Here is a 19,609-nt window from a genome sequence, read left to right as displayed (position 1 = left end):
CGTCCTTGGATCCTTGTCTTGAGTGTAATAATGGGGCGGGGTGGGGTCCTTGGGGCTATCTGAGCTTGTTTTCTTGCAGACGTTTCATTACCCAAATTAGGTAACCTCATCAGCACCAAGGACCCCTCATTTCAACCCTTAGCTGCAAATGTTCCCCTTTATGAGTGCATTTCCTTTCCTTTTATTTTGTTCCATTTTCTTTCCTCTCTATGATGGCGCCTCCCCCAGGGCATTCCATTACCACGAGACGAGGTTATAGAAACCTAGGGCAGCCTTTTGCTGGAAATATCGATAAGACTTTTTCATCTTCTGATAGGCAAAGTTGGCTCTTCTATGACATGTGGACTTCAACTCCCAGAATTCCTGAGCTAGCATGAGTGGCTCAGGAATTCTGGGAGTTGAAGTCCATAAGTCATAGAAGAGCCAACTTTGCCTACCCCTGTAAAGTAGGTCTATTCCCACAAAAGAATAAGGAGTCATTCTAGTCACGTCGGGTTCCAAACAATTATACGCTCCTCTCTATGGCAAGACGGGATTTTCTGAGATCATCTTTAGTAGGCCGGGGAATGACGTCATCAGCTGGTGACGATTCTTGGGCGCCCCCAACGTGGGTCTGGGCAGGACGATGGAGGCGGCTGATGTTGCGGGAGTCGTGAGTTCTGCTCCGCAGCTCCTCATTTGCGAGGATCTGATGGTGGTTAGCGGCGGCACGACGTTCTTAGCCGCTAATTATAAAGAAACCAAGTGAGTGAAAGGGTGTGTGTATATCTGAACGGTTGGAGTTTAAATAAACGTTCACCTTGCCTCTTGGTCTCTAGATTAATATTTCCGTTCCTGTTAACAGATGAATACCGATTAGCAGAACGATAGTCCCAATGTATTTTGTAGAAATCAAATTGGTGCGGGACTAGTTTAGATAAAGTAAAATAAAATAATATAAAGTAAACCGCTCTAAACTCGACTGCAGGAAATACGACTTTAGTAACCGAGTAGCTGATGCATGGAACTCACCGGACTCTGCAGTATCACCTCTCCCAAAACTTTACCCTAGACTTGTCTTCAAGTGGCCATGTTTGAGGACCTCTGCCCTAGACTATCCACTGTTGACCTCTCCCGATTCCTAAGAGGTTAGTTAGGGGAGTGCATAAGTGCCCCAGAGTGCCTTCCAACTCCTGTCCTAATACAGTATTTCTCTTTTTATGTATATAAATATTATAGCTCTGTATACCACCAATACATACTTGAGAAAACGAACAAATAAATATTGTGCACGCACAGACCTGACAGCCAAGATAAAGTATTTTGGAGAAAAAGAGAGAGAGTGAAAGCTTCTATCAACTGTGCACACTTAAATTATGAGGCTACTAAGGTGAAGAAAGAGCCAGTTGGGTGGAGAGGTATAGGCACCAGGCTAGAGACTGCTGGTTTTGGCGCACAGAGCTTGACCTTGGAACAGGCACTCTCCCTCAACCTTAGGAAGAAGGCAGTGGCAAATAATGACAAAAAAACCTTCTGAGGAGAACGGCAGGGACTTGGTCCAGGCAGTTGCCAGGAGTCATCAGTAACTAAAAGGCACCAAAACAAACTTAAAACCCACGTTTGGAAGTTTCTAAAAAAGTATTGTTTCTTTCCAATAGTAGCATAATTATCATTCATTTAAATAATTAAATAAATATCATTCACGGTGATTTGATAACCCTCCAAAAGCCATTAAAAAGGGGATGGTGGTGAACTGAATGTGATGGAAGACTTCATTCCAAGCATCATTTACTTAAGAAATTTCTGACCACCTCTTAAAAGTCTTCTCTTTAACACTTTCTCATTCACAGGATAGAGGAAGGCACAAAATATTGCCTGTATTTGAGTAGAATCTAACCAATGTCTAATTAATGGAGAACATTTAAGAGACCAAACGGAAATATTGACAACTTGTGGACATTTTAATTTATTGTTAGATTTCTACATATATATTTTTTGGTGAAGGTACTTTATTTGTTATAAAATGTATTTTTCTTAATAGACTGTAGGGATCCTGTGGATATAATATATCTTAATTTCAGCATTGAATTTAAAAAACGATGTACTGTAATGGTAATTTGATTTGTAACTCAACATAGGCTATTGGGTATCTGTTAATTAACTGACAAATGTTTTGGCAGATTGAGAGATGGAGGAAATACTTTGCAAATTTTAGATGAAACAAAACGGTATGAGCTAACATATTGTAGAACAGCGGTCACCAGCTGGTGGTCCATGAGAAAATTTTGGTGGTACGCAAAAAAATTATTTGCATTTTTTTATATTGCACTAAATCAGGGGTCCTCAAACTATAGCCTCTTGGCCATATACGTGCAATGAATATTTGGGTTCAGAGAGTCTCCCCCTTTGGGGTCTTCTTGTGTGGCTTGGTGTGTGTGTGTGGGGGAGAAATTCCGACTTGGGGTCTGCTTCTGCCTCCTGATGTGTGGGGCTTTGGATAAAGGCTGGAGGAAAGTTTTGCTGGTGGCAAAGAGCCAGAGGGCCTTGTTCCAGTGGGACTGAATCATGTCCTGGAACTGGCTGACTATCTCAGCCCACTGAACCTCCAGGTGTTGGTACCTCCCACAGGTCTTCCCTCTGCTTGGAAAGCCTGTGCTTGTAGCCTTCAGTGAGGTCCTTCTGCTGAGCCCCCTTCTTGGTCAGATCCAATTTGAACCGAGCCAGCTATTTTGCCAACTCCTTCTTGTGGTGGCTGCTTAGCTCCAACAACTGCTTCCTGTTGAGCATGAGAGGAGTGGGTGGGAGGGGATGAGTAGATGCTGGCTAGATGCCCCTTGATGTGAGTGACATTGAGTTGGCTACAGCCACCCAGTCCATGCCCACCTAGCGATTAATTAGGCAGATTGTATTAGTGGTCTGCGGAATATAAAATTATGAATTTAGTAGTCCCTAAGGTCCAAAGGGTTGGTGACTTTTGCTGTAGAAGAAAGAAACGAAGTGGGATGAGAATGTAGCATACAAGCTGAAAATTAAAGGTAAAATAACAAAGTAGAAACAGGGGGAAAAAATCAAATGAGCAGAAACAAGATAGGGGTATATTTGGCTTGATATTCATATTCTGAATATATATAAGTCAAGTATTTTGACTTATAGCTGACCATGTTGAATATAAGGTTGCTGAAAAGGCAAATTCAGTTTTACTCTGTTTCAGTAGGTATATTGCTCCACTATATTTGCATTGATCTTGTTCTTCCTAAAGTACTATTTTCTGTTCTAAGCATCATATTTTAACAAAGATTCAGAGAAATTGGAATAGGTGCTGAGAATGCTAACAAGTAAGATTATATTTAGGTCTTGAAAAAAATAGAGCTGTAGATTGCTAACCTATTGGTATAGGGAACATTGCTCTATTTTTAAAGAGTTCATAGAAAATATTTATGTGATATATATTCATTTACTTGACAGCGATGATGATTTTTTCATTTATGACTGTAATACTGCAAGCAAAAAACTTCAAGAAAAACAAGAAAGGTGAGAGTATTTAATTTCCTAGGTATATAGAACATTTCTTCTACTGCAATCTCATATCTAACTGGGGATAATTGAATCTATAATTAAGCATCTCAAGAGATAATTCTGGAAAATATGGCATTTACCTCTCTTAAATAAGCATTGCCTATAAGAGGAAAGAATCTCTGTAATGTCTTTTCTACCACGATATCAGTTAAAATGTAAAGTAAAATTAAATAATTAAAATAAATACTAAGAAATACTTCCCTTGCTTCTTAATTTTTTTTACTGAAAAAGTGCTTTTTCAAGAGGTAACTGGACTTTCTCTTTTTTCTTTGAAGACCTTTTGCTTCTCATCCAAGAAGCTTCTTGAATGAGAAGTAAAACATCTTCATCAACAACAACAACAACAACCAGAAAATCCAGTTGCCTCTTGAAAAAGCATTTTTGGAATAACCATGACCTGGATGACTAAGAATCTCCATAGGCATTAAAAAAATTTATACGATCAAAGAACCGATGTTCTATAAAATATCTGAAAATATAATTTGAAGTGTTTGAAATGGTTTATTTTTTAATCAAATGTTTCATGTTTTTTCTCTTTTTAGTGGGGATGGAAAGCCACTAAGCAAAACAAATAATATCCTCGCCTGTGCATGTTCGTCATCAGGGAAGTATTTTGTTCTGACTGATGACAACAAACAATTAATTCTTTTCTGCACAAAGCCTTCCTGGGAATGTCTGAGCATAAGGTATGGGAAGGAAAATGTTTTAAAATGTTTTCTTTTATAAATCTAAAAGAAACAGAAATTACACATGTTTTCCATAGGGAGCCAGTTTGGTGTAGCAGTTAAGGTACTAGGTTCTTAGCATGAACTCTCCTGAGTGACCTTGGGTCATTTTATTTCAGCCTTGAAAGCAGGCAAGGGGAAACCACTTCCAAGAGAAACTCAGGGACTAGTGCAGGGAATTGCCTAAAATCAGGACTGTCTCAAAAGATACTGTATATAAACATATTTTCCTTAACTTTTATACTAAATTTACTGTTCTGGTTGGATTTGTTTCTTAGCTTTATTGTTGTGTTTTATGTTTCCTTTGTTACTCCAGCTGAAGAATAACCTGGAGATATTTTTTCTGTTGCTCTCAAAGCTCCTTTGGATAAGCCAATGGCTTCATAATTGCTTTCCATGGCATTGGCAAATCTCCCAAACCATGCCAAGCCTCACGTACTTGTGATGCAAGGTTTGGGTGGTTGTTTTGCTGTGAACCTAATACAGATGCTTCCAAGCTCAGGCGTCTTTCCCAGCCATTTTTAGAATTCTAGGAGATAATGCGTGTTATGGATTTGTGATGCTTTGGTTGATCACATGTAGATCATGTTAGGTTCTGAAGTCCAAAAATGTTGAATTATGTCTCTTTTTTCCCAGACCGGTCATGAGAAGATGTACTTCCCTGACAATAACAGCTGCAGAAGACAAAATTTTGGTTGCTGACAAATCTGGCGATGTGTATTCTTATTCCATAATAGAACCCAAAAATGCAGGAACAATTGAGCTTGGACACTTGTCTCTCTTGTTAGATTTGGTATACATGAATTTTTAATGGATATTTCCAATAATATATTTTATTAAAGAGTAATCAAATTTAAGTACATCTTCATCAGACAGGGAAGGTATGTTACAGATTCTGTCAAGATAAAGAATTCCAACTGGCAGGGTCCAAGGAAAGGGCCTTCTGTGCCATTGCCCCTGCCCTGTGGAACATTCTCCTCCTGATCTTCGGGAAAGGCATAAAACCTTTTCCTTGTTTGGGACTCACATAGCTACATACTGGCATGAGGCTGGCTACAGTCCTGAAAGCCCTCTCCCTGCCTTTTTATTTTCTTTGACACTGATTTTTAATTCATCCATGCTTTATACACACACACACACACACACACACACACACACACACACACACTGTTTATTATGGTTTAATATTATCAGCCCAGAGTTCCTCTGAGGGAGATGGGCAGCTTCAAAATCTGACAATTTGATAAAAAAAGGAAAACGTCTTATTTTTTCTCTCTTAGAATCATGAACTACAAGGTAGTTTGGGCTGAGAGGTAGTGTGTACTGCATAGTTACTTAATGAGTTCAAGTCTGTCAAATGAGACTAAAAATTAGATGATTTTCTGTATATTAGCAATTATTAAGACAAATGCATATATATGTAAACAGGTTTGTAAAATGTAGGCTGGTAACTTAATTATATCTCCCGGTCTTTCTCAGATTATCAGTTTGAAGCCAAACAAATGATACAGTTGGTGCGTGGATGATTATGCCTGAGTGAATGATTATGTTTCTATTGCTCTGTTATCATTAGGCATTGAGCCCTGATGACCAGTATATTATAACAGCTGATCGCGATGAGAAGATCCGAGTTAGTTTGACTAAAGCACCATATGTTATAGTGTCCTTTTGCCTAGGTCACAGAGAGTAAGTAACCAAAAAACTGTTTTCAATGTGATTGAAAGGAAATTCCTCTTTGCTAACATAAGAAAACAAGAAGAAGGAAACCATATTTAAACTCAAGCTTAATAACAGCTAGTATTCTAATCTCTTGGGATCAGAAATGCTTTGGACTACTTAAAAATAATAATAAATGTTCACTTCCTGGGATTATTTTTAAAGAATCCATTCTACCTCTGATTTGGGAAGAAATAAATGAATTGGATGCTGAAGGGATTCAGATTTTTAGAAAAGCTTATGTTGTTAAGCTAACACGTTGTCCATTTGAACATTCCCTAGCCTAAAAAGCATTTGTTAATAAAAAAAATTTAAGAGTATTTAAAAGAATTATTTTTTAATTTTGTGTGCGTGTGTGTTTCTTTCTGTAATCATGCTGATAGTCTTAGTCCCCAATGAAGGGTAAGAATTGAGACTTTATTTCTGCTAAGCATGCAAATGCAAGTAGATAAATAGGTACCACTTCAGTGGAAAGTTAACAGCATTTTGTGCACCCTCAGCATATATAGTCATGATTTGTTTCTAGTGGCAATAAATTAGTAGTCTTAATGTTCAAAGAAACACTTCACTAAGAGAATGCTACTGATAGCTATTGTATACAAATCTACATTAGTATGATATTTGAAGTCCCAATACTTCTTGATAATGAATTCAAATGGATGTCTGCAATTCAGCTTACAGTTATACATTACCCTTATTCTAATTTTCCCCCCTTTTATTTATCACTGTTATGTAAAAATTGAAGAAGAATGTATTTCAAGAATCTGAATAGATTGTTGGACTATTTTTAAAACTAATTTATTAAAAAGAGAAAAATATTGGGGCAAACTTTTTATATGCAGATTTCTAGAAATACAAGGAAAGATATCAGTCTAGGTACAAAATTTCTTTCACAACTGTATATACATCCAATTGTACTCTTCATTGCCTTTCCTTCGATTTATTTTTTTTTCTTTCTAGGTTTGTCAGCAGAATATTGGTACTGCCAAACTTTCCTGATCTTCTTTTATCTGCTTCCGGGGTATGTAAATTAACTGGGATTCTAAACATCTAGAATGTTAATAAATGCTTATAAAATGCATTTTTCTTTCCTCCAATAAGCAAAAGATCCAATTTCTCTTGCTGCACCTCATGTTTTTGGCTGCAATGAAGAATGATTAACATTGTAGGGAATCATCATTCTCCCTTGTGTTTTACACCTCATTATTCATTATTAATATCTAGTTAATTGTCCTCGGAGAGGGGCGGCAAAGAAATCTAATAAATTATTGTTGTTGTTGTTGTTATTATTATTATTATTATTATTACTACTACAACTCAATTTACAATATAGTAATGTGCTATTAGAAATCATTAGAAATTATGAATATTCATTGCTCAATATATGTAAGAGATATATACAGTATATGCACGTTATCTAAGAGAGCTTTTAAACCATTGATTGAATTTATAATTATGCTAAGTCACAATGTGGTTTCTTTGTTTTTTTGTTCATCAAATTGTGTTATGCACATTTTGATGATTTACACATCATGACCTATGCTTAAAGTTAGGTGTGATATCAACCTTATTAATGTGTAGATATGAGAGACCTCTCAGTGCAATTAATGAAGTCTTAAAGAACTGAAGTCTTAAAGAGGTGGCACAGTGGTTAGAGTGCAGCACTGCAGGCTACTTCAGCTAAATACTAGCTGTAGTTCAACAGTTTAAATCTCACCACCGGCTCAAGGTTGACTCAGCCTTCCATCTTTCTGAGGGTGGATAAAATGAGGACCCAGATTTTTGGGGGCAATGTGCTGATTCTGTAAACCACTTAGAGAGAGCTGTAAAAGCACTATGAAGCAGTACATAAGTCTAAATGCTAATGCTATTGCTATTTCCTATGGCAAAAATAATAATTAGCTCATCTCTTGAACTTCTTAGGATGGTACATTAAGGCTCTGGAAGTATAAAAGTGGGAAAGAACTACATTGTTTTCAATTGAATAATTTGAATATAAATGAAGATTGTAAGAATAAGGTAATTGTCTTTTGTGTGGATATTCTCTATAATATTCATGTTTCCATTTTGCTTTGCTTTTTTATACTTTTCTTTTTTGAATGAATTTATTGAACTGTCATAAAGTGGAGAGCCGGTTTATGCTACTAAAAATCAACTTTTGATTGTATAACCTAGTTTTTTTGGTAAAGAATATTTTGAGAAGTAGCCATTGTAGAATGTAATTACTTCACAACCTGAGCACACTATATAAAACTCTTTAGAAATGTTTCCTCGTGTGATTGGAGGTTTACTTTAATTTCCCACTAATTTTAAGTAAATGCTATCAGGTTGATCTCAGAGAGGATAGTATGAGAGTATTTTGTCTGGGGAATGCTAAATTACTCCAGACAAATATGAACAAGCAGATACTCTGTCTCTCTGTTGTACTAGCTTCCATCATGTGGACAGATGTATTGATATTCTAAAAATTGTAACTAAACAATTGTGCAGTTGTTATACTAATCATGGAGGTCCAAGAACATTTTCTTTTTGCATACTAACTATTCATCCAACTTCTGCCCCCTTAGATGTTTTGTATTTTTCATTATGCTTCTTTGCTCAGACCAGAAATCAGAGTAGATTGAATAAGAGACAGCTTGTCTTTGTTATTAAAAAGCTCCCTGGTGTTTATGTTTTTGATCCAAGGTTTCTTTTACTACAATTCTTCTATTTCTTCCCACACATAAAAAATTTAGCTCTTGCCAATTACAGTTACATTTTTCCCCCTCAGAAATATGCAGTCTCAAGAATAGCTTACTGTTGTGAAGGAAATTACATTGCCGTTTTATATGACTGGTAAGAGGAAAATTATTGTACTCTTATAATTAGTGTAGAGGCAACAAACAATTACATTATTTCATTACAAGCTATGTCTGATTTCTGTAAATTTCATATTTAACAGGTAGTCATCAACTTACAACCACTGTACCCACTAAGGTGCGCGCCCGCACGCCCCAAAACACCCCCGCGCACCCTTTTCCAAGGCCGCGCAAGGAGCCACGGCTGCCTCCGCCCCTCCCCAGCACCTCCAGCCCCCTCGCGCCCCTGGCTTCTCGCCGCTGCTCCCTGCCCGCCTGATCCGCCCCTCTTTCTCCTCTCTGCTTCCCGCCTTGGGGCGCGGCTCCTCCCGCAGCGGTGGCTGCAGTGGTTGCGTCTTCTCGTTCTCCTGATTCGGCCGCTAGCCGCTCCGAACGCTTTGGAAACACCCGCCCCTCTCGCAGTCCCTTCGCCGAGAGCGCTTTTGTCCCAGCTGTCAGCAAAGGGGCTTCAGGAGAGGCGGGGCAGGCATTCTTCTCACAGTGGAGGGCGGCAAAGGTTAGTTTGAATGTCGGGCGCGCGTGCGCGCGCAATGCCCATCCCCCTGATAGCCCGCCCGGAACATTCAAAATAAGAAAAACCTTCGCCGCCCTCCAAAGAGAAGAATGGAAGAGAGAGAAAGAGAGAACGAGAGAGAGAGAGATAGCAACAGACAGAGCAAGAGAGAGAGAAAATGAGAAAGAGAGAGAGAGAAAGAAAGAGAGAGAAAGTGTGTGTGAGAGAGAGAGAAAGCAAGAGAGAGAGAGAGAAAGAAAAAGAGAACAGTGTGAGAGAGAAAGCAAGAGAAAGAAAACAGAGAGAGAGGGAGAGAAAGCAAGAGAGAGAAAGAAAACCAGAGAGAGAAAGGGAACAAGAGAGAGAGAGAGAAAGAAAGGAGAGAGGGAGAGGGAGACAAAGTGAGAAAAAGAGAGACAGAGCAAGAGGGGACAGAGAGCGAGAGAGAAAGAGAAAGAAAGCAAGAGAGAGAGAGAAAAAAGGGGAGAAAAAAAGAGAAATGAGAAAATGATTGAGGCAGAGAATGACAGGAAAGAGAGAGAAACAGAGAGAGAAGTGACTCTTGATTTAAAGAATATGGTAAAAGCACTTAAATAATAACAGAGAACCCCCCCCCAGCCCTCACCTGTTTTTATTAATAGTTATGTTTTGGGTTTTGCTGGTTGTTTTAGTTTTAATAGTACAGTAGAACCCCGACTTACGAGACTAATTGGTTCTGGAAGGAGGCTCGTAAGTCGGAACGCTCGTATGACGAAACATTGTTTCCCATAGGAAACAATGTAAAGTCAATTAATCCGTGCAACAACAAAAAAACCCGCTGCCGCTGAACGCGGAAGTTAGCGTTCAGAGACAGCCGCGAAGCGGCGCGCGTGTTTTAAAACGTGGCAGCCGGCCTGGGGGGCTCGGGAGGAAGCCCCCGAGCCCCCCAGGCCGGCTGTGACGTTTTAAAACACCCGCGCCGCTTCGCAGCTCTCTGCTGAATCCGGAACACTAACTTCCACGTTCGGATTCAGCAGAGAGCTGCGAAGCAGCGCGCGTGTTTTAAAACGTCACAGCCGGCCTGGGGGGCTCGGGGGGAAGCCCCCGAGCCCCCCAGGCCGGCTGCCACGTTTTAAAACATCCGCGCCGCTTCGCAGCTCTCTTCTGAATCCGGAACGCTAACTTCCGCGTTCGGATTCAGCAGAGAGCTGCGAAGCAGCGCGCGTGTTTTAAAACATCACAGCCGGCCTGGGGGGCTCGGGGGGAAGCCGGCCTGGGGGGGCTTGCCAGCACCCCCCCGAGCCCCCCAGGCCGGCTGCAACCTTTTAAAACACACGGGATACGAGCGCCAAGGAGCTGTCTCCTGAAGCCGAAAGCGGAAGTTAGTGTTCGGCTTCAGGAGACAGCTCCTTGGCGCTCGTATCCCGAATGTGAGCTCGGGAGGCGAACAAAAATGTCGCTCCCCTCCCAGCTCTTATCTCGAGTAGCTCGTAAGTAGAGCTGCTCGTATGTCGAGGTTCCACTGTAATAGATTTTGGTTTTGTTTTATTATTAATTTCTTTTAATAAAAAATAATTTATTTATTCATTCATTCATTCATTCATTCATTCATTCATTCATTCATTCATTCATTCATTCATTTATTTATACTTCTATGCCGCCCAGTCCCAAGGGGACTGCCGCTCAGACACTATACTTTTCCGCCCACCCCCCCAAAAAATTAGAGGGAACATTGCTTACAACCATTTGCTTAGTGAAGATTCAAAGTTATAATGGTACTGAAAAAGTGACTTATGACCAATTTTGATACTTATGACTATTGCAGCATTCCCCACAGTCATGTGACAATTGCCATGTCATATGTTTACTTTTTGTGCCCTTCTGACAAGCCAGATTCACTGGACAATCATGTCACTAACTTAACTGCAATGATTCACTTAACAACTGGTTAATGGTCATAAAATGAGGCAAAGCTCACTTAATTGTCTTGCTTAGTAATAGAAATTTTGTGCTGAATTCTGGTCATAAGTCAGAGGCTACCTGTATTATGGAATCAATTGATGAAATGACTTAAGATATGGTGATAATATTGTTCAGGAATAATATGAAACATATTTGAATTAAGGAATTATAATAAGAGTTTATAGATGATTTCTAATGAGCGTTGACATTGTGAAATTACTTCTACTTCATTTACCATAGGCGTTCCTTAAGATGGCCACATTGCATGTATCAGCCAACATAGAATAACTTATCTAATTTTGCTGAGCTTCTAAAATTTCTGTTCTATATTTATTTACCTAAGAATAAGTTCAACAAGAGTTACCTCTAATTAGATGAGAATTAATCTATAGCAGAGGTCTTCAGACCTGTCAACTTTTAAGAGTTGTGAACTTCAATTCCCCATGCTGGCTGGGAAATTCTTGGAGTTGGAGTCCAGAAGTCTTAAAGTTGACGAGTTTGGAGACCCCTTTACTACACTTGACATATCATTTTCTTAACCACGTGGAAATCATTTGATGTAATTGATATAGGAAACCTGATGTATAAAAGTAACATAACGTTGGTTGCTTCTAAAAGTATTCCTGCAGTATCCATCTTCCAGCTTGATGCCGGTGCGCAGAGCTTAATTTCTAAACAGCACATAACCTTAAGCCACAAAGGTTGGGATGTTGCATTTGAGAAGACAGGTGGGCTCTGGGTACTGCAGGAGAATCAGCAAATGCCTCTTCTATTCTACCAAGCTAAGGACGGACAGTGGCAGGTGAGAGAATTTTTATGATCATAGATTGCTGCATGTATTTTTAATTCTGTGGTATATGGCAAAAGATTCTAGCCAATTGCTGAATTACTATGGTTGCATTAACATGGATTCCTGCAGTGTAATACTTCAGATCTTGATTTTACTGTGGTTGGTGCTTGTTTTGCTAGTTCTAAACAAAAAAATAATAATTAAGTAAAGATCCCTCAGATTTAGAGTATTGTTGGGCAATAATTGAACATGTTGAGTGGGATGTAACGGTTCAGTTCAAATCATAACTAAATTTTATGTATGCAGTGTATAAAAGAAAAGGAATACAATAATCAAGTAAATATTACTTCTTTATCACATAAGTCCTGCTATTTTGTTGGCAGAAAGGCTTTTGGTTGGTTAGAATATTGTACCTTGGTTTGAAGATTTTTCAATTAAATTTGGGAAAAAGAAAACAGGTGTAGCAGCTCAAGCTGGGAACCCTATGTGTATGTGTCTATAGCTATAAACCTAGTGTAATTGAGGGACAATGCAGAATAGTCTAAATTTAAAAAAAATAGATCTGCTGTTAAGGAAAAAGAAGCACTGACCTAATTTACTTATTTTTCATCTGAAAGTGGAATATCGTCTTTCTTATTGTTGTTGTAAACCTTCATGAAAACATGGAAATGGGTCAGGCAAAACAACAGATTACGGGAGCTGTTCTAAGTACAACCAATCCTGTATGAAAAGCCCTACTTCCTATGAAATTTCCAAACAATACTACTGTTCTGTTTGGTTTGTTTTACTTTCAGACTGTTATTGACAAGAAAGAATTGGTGAAAATGACCAAGTACATATGTGACCATTGGAGAATATTTGAAGGTAGGAAATATGAGTTTAACAGACCAAACAAATACTTTACATAGAGGGTCTGACTTGGAGAATCCATCCCTGAAATTCATTTAAAGCTGACTTAGTTTTAGCTTTGGTTTCTGCATGAGCATTGGGTCTTAGAGGTGGGAGAAGTTATTTGGAAGCCACGTTGCTCAGTGTTTCTCAACCTTGATGGGTGGGCGGGCTTCCGCTGGCTGAGGAATTCTGGGAGTTGAAGTCCACCCATTTCCAAGTTGCCAAACTGCTTTGAAACAACAGGAATCAAGTATTAAAATGCTCAACTTCCTGATATCACAGAAGAATAGCTGAATACCATAAGAACACAACAGAGCCCTGCCCTCAGATTTACCCCCTCCTGGTAAAAAATAGAATGCTGTGCACAGTTCTTAACTGTATCAGTAGATGAAGAAAGGGGACTATTAAAATGACAGTGATTATTGTAGATAATTAACAGAGAGCTCGTTAATAAGTCTTGCTCTTAATACCTAATTAGTGTCACTACTACTGTGAAAATAGTTTTGTTGCCAGCATTTTAATCACCCTTTTCCCTCTTCCCCTTCTAAGGGGGAAGAAAGTATCTCTTTTGCTGTAACATATTGAAAATGGGAAAGGTGGGTGGGAATGAATATTTCAACCATTTTTAGAACAGTTGCTGAAATAAAAAAATTCACCACAGAGTTAATTTTGTGCGGTCAGATAGAAAGACTAATAGATATGTAGAGCTGGTGATTCTTTTCTTTGCTGAGGCTGATAGGTATTGCAATCCTAATGGTAGCTGTTTTTAGTTCTGCTCAATAGTTGAGCAAAGTACCAGTTAATACCATCCTTAAATTCATCTTGTTAGTTAAATTTGAACTACATGATGCTTACCATAAACTTCTAATGGGTTTAGCCATTTGCCAGAACGAGAGATGCACTCCAATGACATTGTTTGTTGAGGAACCAAGCAAATTCTCAATTTGACCACACACAAAAAAATCCCACCATGGGAGAAAGGCGAAATTATCATAGAATTACCATGTACCATGATCAGTTTTTAATCTTTCATAGTTAAGCAATTAATCTCTCAAATAATGGTAAACAAGCTCTTTGAGGTCTATTGGCACCCTTAATGTTTTAGGAGAGGTTGAAGCAGCCCTGTGATAGATCCACAACATTTCTGAGTGAAATTTGGTTTGGGAGATGGCTTTGATTATTAAACTGCTTATTTTTGGAGTTTATAGTTTTAGCATTACAATTTTCTTTCAATTTTGGGATTTTTGAGAGTTTTCAGTAAAGTGGGAATATTTAGGCTGCATATAAAGCCCTTCATGGCATCGGACCAGAATACCTCCGAGACCGCCTTCTGCCGCACGAATCCCAGCGACCGGTTAGGTCCCACAGAGTTGGCCTTCTCCGGGTCCCGTCGACTAAACAATGTCATTTGGTGGGACCCAGGAGAAGAGCCTTCTCTGTGGTGGCCCCGACCCTCTGGAACCAGTTCCCCCCGGAGATTAGAACTGCCCCCACCTTCCTTGCCTTTCGTAAAGTTCTTAAGACCCATGTCTGCCGTCAGGCATGGGGGAACTGAGACATCTCCCACAGGCCTATGCAGTTTATACATGGTATGTTTGTGTGTATGTTTGCTTTTAATAATGGAGTTTTTAGCATTTTTTAAATTATTAGATTTGTTCTTACATTGTTCTTGTTATTGTTGTGAGCCGCTCTGAGTCTACGGAGAGGGGCGGCATACAAATCTAATAAATGAATGAATGAATGAATGAATGAATAAATAAATAAATAAAAAATAAAAAAATAAGAAGGAAAGAAAGACCTGGAGACTGCAAGCTAGTCGTTCCTCATTAGCCCTGCTCTAAAGGAATCAGAAATTCATTACTTTTTTTAAAAAAAATGTAGATTGTTAATAGCTATTGATAACAGCATTTACCATTTTCCTCATGAACATTTGGACAGAGTAAATAAATCTTTAAATGTCACCATGCAAATGACATATATTATTTGTCACTAATATAAATTACATAATTTGTGCCCTTTGCACAACAATATCACAGTGCATGTGATGTCACGGTGACCTTTATTGGACACCTCTCCTCATTGTTTGTATATTAGAGTTTGTCTCTCTGTTTCCTAATACGTGCTTTAGTTAACTAATTGAATCTATCTTCCTTTTTCATTGACAAGTGACTGGGGAAGATTAGCTATCTTAATAGTGCACGGCAGCAAATAAAATGGCAAGAAATTTGGAGAGCTTCTAGTCCAAATATGGTTATCTGTTAATTTGTTAATAGTTTGGTTATGCTTATCATTAACCAGTAAGGGCCAAAGTTTTGCTTGTCATAAACCAATGGGATGGAAACAAACTAGCTAATCTGATATAACAATTGCTGCCAGGTATCAAATGTGGGAAAAGCAAAACCTACAACTTTGCGTAGCTGAAATTGGAATACTTTCCTCCCCTCTCTCCATGGTAGGAGGTAGGTTTATAAGTGGAACCCCGACATAAGAGCTGCTCTACTTAAGAGCAACTCGAGATAAGAGCTGGGAGGGGAGAGATATTTTTGTTCTACTTACCAGCCCAAATTCGAGATACAAGCGCCAAGGAGCTGTCTCCTGAAGCCAAACGCTAACTTCCGCGTTCGGCTTCAGGAGACAGCTGCGAAGCGGCGCGCGTGTTTTAAAAGGTTGCAGCCGGCCTGGGGGGCTCGGGGGGGTGCTTGCAGCTTTCTTTCTTGCTCTTTTTCTTTCTCTCTTTTACCTTCCCTTCTATTTCTTCTTTTCTTTCTCCTTCCCACCTTCTTCCCTCCCTCCCTCCCTTCACTCATTCCTCTCTTACTCTCCCCTTTCATAAGTTTCCTTGCTTCCTTCCTCTGTTCCTGTCCCTTCCCCCTTTCTTTCTTTCTTTCTTTCTTTCTTTCTTGCTTTCTTTCTTGCTTTCTTTCTTGCTCTTTTTCTTTCTCTCTTTTACCTTCCCTTCCTCTATTTCTTCTTTTCTTTCTCCTTCCCACCTTCTTCCCTCCCTCCCTTCACTCATTCCTCTCTTACTCTCCCCTTTCATAAGTTTCCTTGCTTCCTTCCTCTGTTCCTGTCCCTTCCCCCTTTCTTTCTTTCTTTCTTTCTTTCTTTCTCTCTTTTACCTTCCATTCCTCTATTTCTTCTTTTCTTTCTCCTTCCCACCTTCTTCCCTCCCTCCCTCCCTTCACTCATTCCTCTCTTACTCTCCCCTTTCATAAGTTTCCTTGCTTCCTTCCTCTGTTCCTGTCCCTTCCCTCTTTCCTTCCTTCCTTCCCACCCTCCGTCCATTCATTCACCCATTCCTCTCTTGATCGCTTAAAGCCGGTCCCTGGTGCAAAAAGGGTTGGGGACCTCTGTCCTACAGGATTGGGTGGCAGAGAAGTTGAACATATGTAAATTTAAAAGTTTAAGAAAGTTTACAAGTTAAGTGAAAGAAACTTCATTATTCATTTATATGTACATGTACATTTCTTCATTAAAAACATGTCTTTCTGCATAATTTAGACTAACTTTGTGAGTTTTTTGAGGGCTGGAACCAATTAAAATTATTTACATTAATTCCTATGGGGAAAAGTCGTTCGAGATAAGAGCTGCTCGACTTAAGAGCCCAGGTCCGGAACGAATTAAACTCGTATCTCGAGGTACCACTGTACTTAGGTATCTATTCTCATTTTAGGCATAAACAAAATCCCTGCTTATAAATATTTGCTAATTTGCCAGGCACTGTTAAGCAATTGTTACCTAAAATTCCAATTTACTCTACCTTCTACAGGTGCTTTGGACAAAGAGAGCTGCTTCCAAAATCTCTACAAGGTTTCCTTTGATAATATGTCTATTTATCTAAAAAAGAAAGAAGAAAGACTTCAGCAGCAGAAAAATAAGAGGAAAGATCCACAGTCTGAATCAAGTGAACAGACCAAAAAAGTCAGAACTGAAGAGTTGTCCTGATAATACTCAATGCTTATCACATTTCTGAGTTTGGAAGAAGCTGAACAGAAAACAAACTTTTCCTGATGGTTATTATCCACATACCTCATCCCTGACAAATGGCAAAAGAACTAACCTGATTAATAAGTCACATCCCAGTGCCTTGAAGTAACTTGTTTCTAAATGTATGGCTTTATAATGTTACTTGAATGACAGTGTTACAAGTACAGTAATAACTAGAAAAGAATCATAACAAAGAACTTTCTCCTCCAAATCCAGTTGCTCAGATTTTCATCCTAAACCAGGAATGTGCTTTCTCACAATGTCAAATGGACCCAAATCATTGCATTGTGGCAAACTTCTACCGACCCATCTTTTCCAGGAGTCGAGGCAATATACCTGTATACAGGTAATCCTTGACTTATCACCACAATTGAGCCCAGAATTTATTTTGCTAAGTGAGAAATTCGTTGTGAGCTTTGTCGTATTTTACAACTTTTCTGGTCACATTTGTTAAGTGAATCGTTGTTCAATTAGTAACCCAGTTGTGACTCTGGGTTCCCCATTGATTTTGTCAGAAAGTCATAAAAGATGATCACATGACCCCGGGACACTGCAACTATTGTGAATATGAACCAGCTATCAAGCATCCAAATGTCAATCACAAGATCACGGAGATGCTGCAACAGTTAAAATGGTCCATTGATGGTTGACACTTTTTTCAGTGCTGTAACTGCATGGTCAAGGATTACCTGTAATTATATAAGAAAGAAGCTGGCTTACTGCCATAGTTCATGGTCAAGCCCAATTATCCTTGGAATTTTGTATTTGAAGATTTTGTTGAGTTCACTAATAGATATGATCTACCGAATCATAAAATCTGTCAGAAGGAAGCCCTTAAAAAGGACTTAACTCCAGCTGTCTTTAGTGCATTTAACATGGAAACAAATGAAGTGTTAAGATAGTTTATGGTAACTAAACTATTACAACAAATGGTGTCAGCAACAAGCTTTAGTGATGTAAACATGCACTGTATCACTTCAGGTCAAAAAAACTCATTAAATACTGACATAGTATCTAACACAACATATAAGTGACAGTATTTGTGTCATGATTGGCACTGTAGCTAAATTGACCTCTTTTAACAATAAAAAGGTAAGGGAGTCCCTATGGATTGATTTTATTCTGCTAGTGGTTGCTGACTATAGAGGGCTGTGGTTATCTCCATTTCAAGGCCATTGAGCCAGTGCTGTCAAAGATGTTTCCGCAGTCATATTGCCACAGGATAATGCATTTTAACAGTAAAATAATAAACATTTATGGAACATCTATTTTAGACTATGCAACCAAAGTTCAGTTTATTTTTGTTTTTAGTCCAAAGCTTGCAGTTTGATGTTAATAACTGCAGTGTTTGAATAGTGTTTGATCATTAAAATACCAAATTTTGCTGTATATGTGATAACAATTTGAATGCACTTGATCAGCATATTGTTTTGTATATTTACATCTCAAATTAGTTACATGCAAAATTAAGTGTAACATTTGGATGATTGTGGATACTGCCCCCATTTCCTTTCCCATTATTTTGCATAAAGAAAATAGAAATTTGAAATATTTGTGTAGGGTTTGACCAGGCCGAAAACAAAGCCACTTATTTTAATGCTTGTCCAGTAAAACATAATTTCTATCCATATGAGACAGGTCCAAGAAAATCCATGTATTTTTTAAAATGTGATGCTCGGATAGGTAGTTTAATATAGCTGGTTTGATCTGTGTTTTATAGTTTTATAGATGCTGTTTCAGGATTTTGTTTTGGGAATGCATGGGTGGTTAGAAAGCGAGAAGAGCATTGTGGAAAGCATTAGATGTAAATGGATTGATGCAGGAGGAGGTGGAATTTGGAGGTTGTTCTGTTGCGGTCCCACACAGACACAGTACTCAGAAGCTGATAACAGCAGACAATGTAATTCAAATGCCTAGCAAAGAGTGCTTGCTTGCAAAATGCTAATTACAGTCAAAGAAGCAACAGCGTAATTCAAATATGTTCCAAGACTCACAGCCAAATCAGGTTGTCAGCTGGCCCAAGAGTCAAATGGTTACAAACAAACAAAAACAACAGGTACAAAGTAGGATTTTAAGTACAGTGGTACCTCGGTTCTTGACCACAATTTGTTCCGGAAGTGTGGTCGAGAACCAATTTGGTCGAGAACCTAAACAATTTATCCCATAAAATAAATTCCCCTCCTCAGCTGCTTCTCCCTCTAGCTTGCCCGCTTCTGTCCCCGTCTCTCTCTCTCTCTCTTAAGCTTGCCGGCTTCTGTCCTCAGCTCTCTTGCTCGCTCGCTTGCCCCTTCTGTCCCCGTCTCTCTCTCTCTCTCTCTCTCTCTCTCTCTCTAGCTTGCCGGCTTCTGTCCTCAGCTCTTTTGCTCACTCGCTTGCCCCCTTCTGTCCCCGTCTCTCTCTCTCTCTCTAGCTTGCCAGCTTCTGTCCTCAGCTCTCTTGCTTGCTCGCTTGCCCGCTTCTGTCCCCGTCTCTCTCTCTCTCTCTAGCTTGCCAGCTTCTGTCCTCAGCTCTCTTGCTCGCTCGCTTGCCCGCTTCTGTCCCCGTCTCTCTCTCTCTCTCTCGCTTGCCAGCTTCTGTCCTCAGCTCTCTTGCTTGCTCGCTTGCCCGCTTCTGTCCCCGTCTCTCTCTCTCTCTCTAGCTTGCCAGCTTCTGT

General features: G+C 39.2%; 1 protein-coding gene across 1 annotated transcript; it reads left to right on the top strand.

The window, feature by feature from the left end:
- Positions 1-548: 548 nt before the first annotated feature.
- WDR4 (WD repeat domain 4) lies at positions 549-18,505 on the top strand. Its single transcript, XM_070750490.1, has 11 exons — positions 549-744; positions 3,445-3,510; positions 4,098-4,241; positions 4,917-5,073; positions 5,854-5,966; positions 6,957-7,017; positions 7,920-8,015; positions 8,767-8,831; positions 11,907-12,090; positions 12,873-12,942; positions 16,739-18,505. Exons 1-11 carry the CDS (start codon positions 626-628, stop codon positions 16,912-16,914), a joined length of 1,251 nt encoding a protein of 416 aa, XP_070606591.1. The 5' UTR covers positions 549-625; the 3' UTR covers positions 16,915-18,505.
- The last annotated feature ends 1,104 nt before the right edge of the window (positions 18,506-19,609 follow it).

This window comes from Erythrolamprus reginae, chromosome 4, assembly GCF_031021105.1.
Source record: "Erythrolamprus reginae isolate rEryReg1 chromosome 4, rEryReg1.hap1, whole genome shotgun sequence".
Taxonomy (NCBI): Eukaryota; Metazoa; Chordata; class Lepidosauria; order Squamata; family Dipsadidae; genus Erythrolamprus; species Erythrolamprus reginae.
The sequence above is the reverse complement of the archived record's forward strand: the minus strand, read 5'-3'. Positions and strand labels throughout refer to the sequence as shown.